The sequence below is a fragment of the Branchiostoma floridae genome, chromosome 5 (assembly GCF_000003815.2).
Source record: "Branchiostoma floridae strain S238N-H82 chromosome 5, Bfl_VNyyK, whole genome shotgun sequence".
Taxonomy (NCBI): domain Eukaryota; kingdom Metazoa; phylum Chordata; class Leptocardii; order Amphioxiformes; family Branchiostomatidae; genus Branchiostoma; species Branchiostoma floridae.
In genome coordinates this window covers 21660332-21671243 of record NC_049983.1, presented here as the reverse complement: position 1 = coordinate 21671243, position 10912 = coordinate 21660332, and the positions used below count along the sequence as shown (strand labels likewise).

General features: G+C 41.4%; 1 protein-coding gene across 1 annotated transcript in view; it reads right to left on the bottom strand.

The window, feature by feature from the left end:
* Positions 1-10912, bottom strand: part of LOC118416258 (cadherin EGF LAG seven-pass G-type receptor 2-like) — a 55156-nt gene that overhangs the window by 2135 nt on the left and 42109 nt on the right. Inside the window, exons 6-12 of the mRNA XM_035821344.1 lie at positions 8823-8932; positions 8150-8439; positions 7482-7651; positions 6809-6958; positions 6461-6583; positions 2271-2436; positions 1715-1836 (exon numbers count right to left, since the gene is read on the bottom strand). Of these exons, the coding sequence (XP_035677237.1) occupies positions 1715-1836; positions 2271-2436; positions 6461-6583; positions 6809-6958; positions 7482-7651; positions 8150-8439; positions 8823-8932 (1131 nt within the window). The remainder of the gene's footprint in view (positions 1-1714; positions 1837-2270; positions 2437-6460; positions 6584-6808; positions 6959-7481; positions 7652-8149; positions 8440-8822; positions 8933-10912) is intronic.

Here is a 10912-nt window from a genome sequence, read left to right as displayed (position 1 = left end):
CGTCAAGTAGGTAAAGTATTTAGCAGGTCAACAACACATATCAGTATAAGGTTGTATCTGTTTGATATTCTTATCCCCCAATTTGTAGCAGATTAAGCTATTTAAGCCTATACGTGTAAGAAGCAGAAAAGCATAAAGTGGAAATTGCAGCATCTAAGACTTGAATTATACAGTATTTGTGTAAAATGAAAGGAAAATGAAAAAAAAAATGTCTTATGATTTACAAGAAATCCTAAAATGTGTCTTCACAAATGGTAACAGCCTTCTTAGTGGTCATTTTTATCACATTTTGGACATGACTGTTGGGATTTTGGAAAAGTAGTAACAGTAACACAAGACTGCAATACTAACATTATTCACTAGGAGGCGTTGCTGTTACAGCCCTCAATAACTCAAAAAGGGTGGTCATGTGTAAAACTTTCAAAACATTTACAAAACATTGTAATTTCAGGTACTTGCACTTCTTAAACTTAATACACAAGTAAAAAGGGGAATACAATAAGATATACTAATAGTGTAGGTATTACATAATACAGCATATTTAAAGACAATAGTAGTGAGACAGACATAACAGTTCTAACCTTGTCAGGCTGTGCGAGAGTGCAGGGAGGAGAGACACAGAAGTCAGATTAGTACTGAACAACAGCACAAGCAACATGCACCAAGCAGAGGTAAGGAGGACGGAAGCAGCCAACTCTACACTAAAACATAGCACAGTGTGAAACACCAGTAGTGGAAAGCAACAGACCATCACAATAATCAAACATCAACTCTTAAATTTTGCCTGGTACCCTGAGATTTCAACAATGAAAAACTGTGAATCTAAATCTACTACTTTCACCAAGGTATGAAAACATCAGGTATCCAGGTATTCAAGACAATCCTGAGAAGGCCTTGATTACAAAGCTTTTTTTGTACCAGTCAGAATTATATGAGTTGATGTTGATGTACAGTTGCAGTTTTAAATTTGTACAAAAACAATACAGTCAGCGTTACCCACAGTAACAAAATGCACATACAAACATACAACATCACAACATTACACCACAAAGTCAGGTTGAGTATTGACAACATGCTGAGGTTTTAGTTTTGTTGAGTTGCATTTACAAGCACTCCAGGTTAGGCTGTGAGAAACAAACTTGTGAGGAACAAAGAAACAGAAAAACGCATATAGAGGCCCCCCTTCCACTACACAGAAGTTTCTGAGTAACTGTAAAGCAACCAAAATTGGATTTTGTGACCAAAATTGACTCTTGTCTTTAAATAGAAATATATCATCTAAAAGACAACAAAAAGTCAGCTATCCAAGAAATTTGCTGAACAATTTGGCAAACTTTTGGTCATTCATTGCCTCTAGTATAGCGGAAAGATTACACTCATATGCTGACAATGTCAAGTCAAATGCAACAGCACATTCTGAGTGTAAGCTGAGACTTGGTTATTCATACACCAAACGCTTACAAAGTTACAGCTTGGGTTACCAATGACATTGAACTCTTTATCACACACGGTACGGACATGTACTGCTTAGTTTTGTGCTATTACAAAAGGAATTTTCTACACAGCAAAATTTAGCCATAATCAAAAGTATGATAATCATTACTCAAGTGAAAGCAGTTTTATTTTGTATAAGTATAACTCCTGTTATAAGTTACTATTGTCCTGTTGTAATAAATACTGTGACAGCAGTTAAGAACAGAAACTTGCGACTGACCTGGTAGAGATCAGTGCACTCACAGCTGTAGCCGTGCGAGGCACTCGGCATGGCCACACACGTGGAGCCGTGCTCACACGGGTTCAACTCACATGCAGACACGCACCCGCGACCGACGTAACCTGTGGGGATGGAAATAATGTAAGATTAAACAAGACTGAGAGACAAGGAAGATGAGATCTACTGAGTTGACAAAGAGACAGAGTACGTCTCGTGAGCTTTCCAGGCTACGAACTGTAGTTGTGTGTATGTTGTTCAAAATGTTGCCAAAATAAGCATGGGTACATAAAGGTAGTCATATTATACTATTTATAGCCATAGGGGCAGTGGGTTGTTATCCACTGTGTCTAGGCAGTATTGAAAGGCAGGGCCCATCCTTTTCCTTTCACCAGATACCCCACCACCCACCACCCCCTGCAACCAAAGTCAGGTACCCACTTTACACCAGAATGGAGTGAGGGAAGTTGTCATGAGGCTATTCACAGGAAGAAGAATGTTTACATGTAATATACGATTGTGTCCTAAAAACATAAAACCATTCAAACTTGACCCTGACCTATATCACACTGGCAGGAGTAGCTCTCCCACTCATCGTTACAGAAGGAGTTGGCGGGGCATGGCGAGGAGTCACAGAGGTCATCCACCACACAGTTGTCCTCCACGTTGTGACTCGTGGCCGTGTTCGGGTCCAGCTGGTCACGCGCTCCCCCCAGAGTAACTCCCTGGAAGGTATGGACAGTAGACAGCAGGTTACAAATGATACTTTACATACATTTGTAGCATAACATTTATATATGTATGCAACAACCAAGACTTAATTTCATTCTGTTATATTGCTGTGTATATAAGTTTCATTTAGGGTATAGCACATTAGGTTATATTTTTTGCTTCTAATTATTACCGTTAGTACCATTTTGTCTCAAATTTTTCACCTGTGTATTTTTGCAACATGTAAGGGTGAGCAATCAACTGTTTTGGCACCCCCTCCATTGTGATGGTAATAAGTTTAATAAACAAATAAACAAACACTCATATGTATACACTTTTGGCATGAAATTGTGTATTTCGAAACCTTACTGGTAACAGTCTAAATTTCAATCTTATCATACATTGTTTCCTTTTATAGACTAGAGTGATCAGAAGGCCTGGTATGTCTAGGTTTCACTTTTGTTTTTTTGCAGTGTTTTCATCACAAAGTCATGACACCACAGAAACACTGTGAACAGTAGTCCCTGAGAAAATAAATGAATTTGGAGCACGCCCACACTGCGTTGGTGTGATGTGCGAAAGCTGTGCTCTGCGGGGAAGGCGTACTACACATGCCAGACACTGCACATCAAAGTGGTGATAACGGCCATGAACTTGAACAGTTAGATCCTAGCATGGCACATCCCATACTGGGACAACAACAAGCTGGTAGGTTTGTGCATTCCTGCAGTATTACCAACAAGGGAGGGTGCAAAAACAAGTCTATAAGGGGCAACATAAGAGAGAATCTACATTTCGCGTTTTTCCATTAGGCAGCTTTTGATTTCCTGTAATTTGTAAGGAAAGCCATCATATTCATGTGTTTTGTATTGAGACGATCAGACATTGGGCTATTGACTTCCTTGATATAGCGTAACACATAGGGGGTTCTTCTAAGTTTAGCGGTAAAGCATTGTGGGCCCCCCATGCAGACCCTCATTTCTGTAGTATTAGCAGCCAGGGAGGGTGCAAAAACAGTCCGTAGGGGGTTGGGTGCAACACGAGAGAGACTGTCTGGGGGCAAAACGATGATCTCTCCCTCCACTTGAGCTGGGGCCAGCCTGTGTTTAGGTCTGGGGTTTATACAAAGAAATTTGTAAACCAACTCCTGTTTCCTACCAACTACTGACAACACACAGGGATGTCAAAGAAACTTAGATTAAGTAACGGTGACCCATCCCTCCTACTAGCCAACAGTTATGCAAGAAGTGTATTTGACCTTGGTCCAAGTATATTTGACCTTGAGATTTGTAATGATAGATGTTCTGTTGAGTCTGTCAGAGAAATTCGAGTCCTGGGCAAATTCTCGGTGTCTGTTTTGGTGTCGTGTTTCGTGTTTGCGTCAATAATGTAAAATTATCCACCACATCCCGATGAGCTGCTAACAACCTTTTCATTCCAGAAATATTCCTTCGCGGGAAAGAAAGAAACATCCTGGCTGATATACAGGGAATCTTCTTGTGAGAAGTGGTAGAAACTTCAACTAGCTTCAATTCTAAAGCTTTTTAACAGTATGTAGATATACATGTATGCCATCTGTCAACAACACTAGGCACTGTAACCAAAGCTATCAACAAGGGGATCTTTATCTCGCAAAATTCCGCACAAAACTCCTCGGAAAATGCCGGGCTACAACACGAGAGGGACGGGACGCGGTGTCGAGCGTAACGACAGGTCAGCGTTACACAAAACAGCGGGAGAATGGGGAGGAATTTTAGACACGGCTGTTTTTTCCTCTCGAGGTGCTTTCCGCTCGGCTGGAGGGTCTGGAGCAGCTGTCAGGAGAATAAACACTAGAGATGGCCGCCATTGTTCGCTCAGAGAGGGTAAATAGTGTCCTGTTACCTGACAGGACCCTCCCCAGACACTTCACATCCCAGCCACAGGACCCTTTCTCCCCTCTCTCTCCCTCAACAGAAGCAGAGCAGTCTCCAGGACACCCCCCCCCCCCCCCTCTCTCTCTTTTTACAGGACCAGGGCTCTCTCTAGGACCCATTCCTCCTTGCTGAGAGAAAATTTGCTCAAGAAATTTTTGCCTTTGACTCTCGCTGCTCTCTCAAAACATTACCAAAATACTGACTTGGACGGACAAAATTTCAATGCTGGAAAAGGTCCCTTAAAAGAAAAACCAGAACCAGGGCTGTCTCCAGGACTTGTTCCTCCGTCCAGAGAGGAAAATTTGCTCAAGGACAGGGACAATTTTTGCCACAATTGCATGCCTTTGACTCTTGCTGCCCTCTCAGAACATTACCGAAATACTGACTTGGACAGACAAACTTTTAAAGAACCAAAAAAACATCCTCTCTACAGAACCAGGGCTGTCTCCAGGATCTACTCCTCCATCCCGAGAGGAAATTTGCTCGAGGGGAGGGATGAAAATCTTAACTACATGATATGGAAATACATTTTTGCCGCGTGCCTTTGACTCTTGCTGCCCCCCACTCAGAACATTACCAAAATACTAACAGGACGGACAAAATTCTAAAGCTGGAGACAGCCCAATACAGGACACACAAGACACTCTCTCATCACCTCTGCTAAAAAGGTCCTTTCAGGAGGAAATATTTAGAGACCAAATGATTAAATGCCATGATGATAAGAATGACGCCAGGTAAAATTGTTTCATTGTTCTGAACAAAACAACTTTCCTCCAAGTTCTCAACACATGCTGAATATAGCAGAGGAGTTCCAAACATTTTCTCAAAGGTGTAGAAACTGAAGTGAAGAAAGGTTTCGCGTGTACACGCGTGTACACAGTGATGTCATCAGTTTGTTCTGACTAATGGCGTACAAGGTTACAACTGAAACAACCACGCAAAATTTGAACATGTCCTGTTATCAAGGTAGTTTAACTGCCCTGGTCAACAGCTATTGGCCACTTACTCCATTGTTACTAATGATATCCTTTTCAGACACGTAAACTTCCTTTGTTTTTGGTTTGAACTTGACCCTTTGTGCTCACACCTGTTGGACTTCCCGTTTCAAGCTGCAAAAATTAGCCAACGACAAACAAGAACTTAGGATCGTTACCAAAACTGTTAGCACACATGTACATTGTACATCTGGCAGTGTGTGTGTGTGTCTGTGTGTGTGTGGGGGGGGGGACTGTTTGAATTTTCTGTATTAAAACTTTCTGCAGATGCATATGTCAATAAATGTATACTGCTAACAGTTAGGACACACGACAAACAGACTGCCACCGTGGCGTCACTCCACCCTACCACAGAAGCACGGTGAAGAGTAGTCAAGGGTTGTCACCCGACACCACCTTACGTGACTCAGAAACAAAAGCCTGCACTAGTTCCTCATGCTCTCAAGACAAAGGGCATCCTTCTTCAAGAGACATTCTTCTTTGAGAAGGACACCAAGAAGGAATGCGGTGTCTAAGTTGATCTGTGTACCACAACATACGGGTTAAAGATGTCTTATCTGTGGTGAAACACTTGAGGGAGACAGAAGGTCATGGTACCAGTTTGTCTTTATGTAGACCATTTAAGACTGAAGAGTCTTCTTTCTTTTGTCTGACGTGTGGAGATAGGAGGATGAAATATTGTCTTTGTGTCCGCTGACCGTAGAGTAGGTCGTTCGGTAGTTGTTGGGGTATTTATTTGTAAAAAGGCAGTTCATACCTAGCCTTAAAAGAATGCTACTTCTAGTTTTTTGTGTTTTGAGCTTAGGGTGTAATTCTATCTAACAAAGGAAGGGGAATTTCCATCAAGAAAAAAATTATAAATCCCTCATTTTGAATTTCCATACTGCATACTTTAATCCTTTACATGCTGACTTTTATTTCCTTTCATATATTGTCTAACTTCATGGAAAAAAAATTGAGATTAATACCAGACACTAAAAAGGAAAGAGTCTGAAACCTCTCCGAGTTATCTCTCTGAGGTACCCTAGCTAGCTTGGCCACTCGCTACATTTGGTGGTAGTGGTGGGACCTGGTCATTCCACTTGAACATAAACTTTCAATTTGTTGAAAAAAATGCGGACGCTCACCTGAATACATCCCCTGAAGCCGTTCTCTACTACGATGTTGTTTCCCGCTCCTTGCTTTAGGCCTCCAACATTCACCTTCCTGATACGCAACTGGGAGATCCAGTCTGCTATGGTGGTGGAGTTCTAGGAAAAAAGACAAAGGAATATTAGTTTGCTGTCCATCTATCAATAAATGTGGTTGGGAAATTCCCAAGCAGCTTTCGTAACCCTTGCTTCACCTACAGTGTGTATTGAGTCAGTTTGGCAGCAACTTGCAGCACTTTTTTAATTTTAAAAAGCTTCAAAGGTGTGTACAGTGCTTTAATTGAGAAAATACAGTAATACACAGTACGGAGTAGTTTTTCCTACCACAGATCCGCCGTAGTCCAAGTCCACCACCAGCTCTCCCGAGTCCGTCCACCGCACCTCGACAGCGTGCCAATCTCCGTCGTTCACGCGCCGGTTGGTCATGGTGATCGTCTCCAGGGTGAAACGGTACTGCAGAAATCCATTCACCAACTAATGGACAAACAAACAGACCGATTTTAGATTAAAATTAGTAATTAAATTGTTTGTCAGGTATCTTTATTTTTGAACATCAACAGTTGACTTTTTGATGGCTTCATATGGATTGTATTTCCAGCCAAGCACATGAGGCAGACTTCTTTGCTTGCTCATCTGTACGCACAAAAAAAAGTTTTGAAGAAAAAGTTTGCCATCATTTTGAAATCTATGTGGTCAGAAAGATTTAATGAATGGCTTAACACATAGAATATGGAACACTAAGAAACAAATTGTTCATTCTAGTCGACTTCTTTGAATTTGACATTTTACAATACATTTGTATTTGTATACGTTTTCCCCTACTTTGCAATGTACTCATTTTGCAAAGCCACTTTGCACAGTTTACAGCATGGTTGAAAAACGTGTTTTTTTTTTGTGTGTGTGGGGGGGGGGGAATGGATGACAATTGATGTGCACACAGATGTAATCCATTCAATGGAATGAACATGAAAAAAAGAAAATTATTTTTTTTCCTGACCTCCAGGTTGATGACGTTGAAGTCGCCGATGTTGATCCTCATCATGAGCCCGTTGGCCTGTCGCGTACGGAACATGAGCCCGTTGTACCACGGGAGCGAGATGACAGGCAGGTTAGACACGCTGTAGTCCATCACGCTGTTACCGGAGTAACGCTTCGGGGCCCTCATCTCTGTTGTACGGAGAAAGGAACAAGCTTGAATCTTTCTTAAGGTCAACTGTTGATACTTTCTATTCTTACTGTAGTGTAAATCTCCGAAGAAAAATGCCAACATCCCCTTGCATTGTGACTAATTTGTTTCGACCAAGAAAGGGCATACACTGAAGTGTTACACCAAAGAGCAGTTACTCAAGCAACTGGATATGATTTTGGATACGGTCAGACCTTTCATACTGCATCCATTGTTTTTCGTCAGTGTCACTGTATCTTCTTACCTGGATGTCCAATCTTCATTGACGCACTGAAGTGTTGATTTTCAAATGGACAAGAAATCTAGGTGTGGAAGACTCAAAGGAATTCTACACAATTTTCTTATCATACACAGAAACAAGCAAACGGATGCACGGAAACTAGGTTTTGTAAACTTAAGTATTCTACAGTATCATTTTCTTTTCTGTTCTATGAAAGATTTTATTGTAGTACACACATAGAAACAAGCAAAGTGCTTACGTCTGTTACACGTGGGTCCGCCGTATCCCGTGGGGCAGCTACAGTAGAACCTGTCCCAGTCGTTCTCGCACGTCCCCCCGTTCCGACAGGGGTTGGATGTGCAGAACTGCTGGCGCTCCGGGCAGCCCGCCGTGGTCCCGTTGTTGGACATGTAGCTGGCCAGGTCGACAAACTTGTTGTCGATGTAGAAGTCCTTGATGCAGCCCACATAGTCTCGGTTCTTGACGGGGAACTGCTCCTCAAGGCTGGGGAGGCCTCCCATGATCATGGGGCCAGTAAGGTCCAACGATCTACAAAAAGAGAACAAAGTTTAATTAAATGTGTCCTAGGGGGAGGGGGGACAGCACAACACATTTGTCATCATTACAGATTAGATATAGCAAAAGTTGTACAGGTGACCACCTCTACAGGACCACCTGGTCATTGATACACAGTCAAACCTGTACAAGTGACCGACTTAACATGGCTGATGTGACATGGCCACTTATGGGTGGTAACATTGGCCAGGTAGCTTTAAATAATTTTCCCCATTGAAAGACACACTATGAATCTCGGACAATGGAATGAAACTTAAGTTGAGTGAGTAAATGAATGAATAAATGGATGGAAAATGGGTGGATAGATGAATGAATGAATGGATGAATGAATGAATGAGAGAATGAATGAAACTCACTTCTTCCCGCTGAGTTGAACCCCCTGAGCCGCACAGCTGTAGTTCCCGATGACGGATCCGTACTTCACCGCGATGGCAGTGTCACAGTCATCTATGCTCACGGTAGCCACCTGGACAATACAATATCTCCATTAGTACACTATTCATTCAGATTTACACGTGTACATTCTAAATCTTGAATTTTTTATCTGATATGGGAAATAACTTGAACTTAATGATTCAATTACATGACTAAAGAAATCTATGGTCTACAAGTCATTTATTTGCATGTATTATTCTTTAACCTTCTCTCTGCTATCCAAAACAACAACCTTCACAACATTGCTGCCAATGGGCTGCCTCAGATCTCTATCTGTACAGCAGGTATAACTTCCAGTCGGTGTAACATATCAGCTTTTGTATCTGTATCTGTATGGCCTCCCTTCAGTGTAACATACCAGTTTCTGTATCTGTATGGTTAGTTCATGTATTACTCTTTTACTGCCTTTTGATGTAACATACCAGATTCTAAATCTGTATCTGCGTAGCTGGTATAACCACCCTTCGGCATTGCTAACATGTTTCACAGCTCTAACACCTCTAACATCTGTATTTCCAAATGCCCTGTGCACCACAGACACTACAAACTACTGTAAACCTGTCAACAACAACACCTCTGCTTGGTTTGCACTAATTAGGCACAGATGCCATCCATCAAATTTGATCAGGGGGAAGTGAGAAGCCATTGGTCTACACTACTGTAAATGCATTTAAGTTCGCTGGGATTTAATTTCGCAGTAGCAGGAAAAAGGACTGTTCACAGTGGTTTTAAGTCTGCCGTAGCACCATGCACTGTAGTCTCTTACTGCCATGGAAAAATGTTTGTGGTGAATTGGCCACCGCAAAAACCGCTAACATAAAACCACCGCGAACATTTCTGCATTTACAGTAACTGAAATTGATGAGCTTTTTTCTTGCACTGAGACAAATAAGGAGATGAGGGTGGAGCCCAAATATGGAGTTTACCACTTGGCCCAGCCTTCCCCTAATCCCTTCCCTAAACAAGATCATTCCACATTTGTTCTGGTTTCTAATTGCTTCTAAATACCTCCAATCAACACCTAATTTAAACAAGCCGTGACTCCTAAAGAATGCCAGCAATATCAGTACTCTGTACCAAGCCCCCCTCCCACCCCAATTAGTTCCGAGAATCTTGCTAATTTGGTCGCATGTCACAGGCAGTTAGGGTAATCCAGTAGAGAAGCTGGCAGAAAATTTCAATTGGATCCCCACTGCTGGTTAGCAACTGCCTTGTTTTCAGCTGCAGAAGACTTGTGCTCCTCTCTTCTTAGGGAAAAGCTGTATTTCACTTGTCTAAACTCAAAATAAGGGTTGTCTTCAGGAACTATTTTTTCTACAGAAACTGTAAAGCAACTTTTCTTTGTATGCTCAATATATGATGGGTCATTCAATTCACACCTTTTGTGATTCTTATCTATTTTCAACCCCCCTCCACATAATCATGGTACATCCCAAAATTGGGATTGTTTATAGGTGGACTTTATATCTCTTTCTTGGCCGGATACCTATTTGAGTAATCCTTCAGCAAATGAAGTGTAATTTGTGCAATTGATGTATCAAATTACAGCCACTGTAATCTAACCTCTTTACCATCTCTAGTCTGTCTACATTTGATGACCTCGCGTGACCCCAGGTTAGTTATCTGTCTTGTATCTTAAGTAACTAAATCCTTCTGGAGTCTATTCTGCCTGACTTTTACAATACTTGTCTGGGGTGGACAAAGGTATCTTTCAATCCAGTTAAGTGAAATAAATATGTCTTGGATTAAATAAATTGCAGTGCGCTGGGTGGTCTTCAAAAACTGTTGGATGGAATGTATTTGTTTTGTGCTTAAAACATATTTGTACAGTAATACAAATCAATTATTATTTGAGTGATTTGCTCAAAACATTGCAATACATTACATTAACCCGAAAGATTAACAGAAGAAAGTCTGTTCTTTGGCAAGTTGGTACACACAGTTTCTAGTTTCTTTTCAACCTACTGTTTTTATGATGTTCTCTTGGTAAAATTTCATCAAGTATGTATTA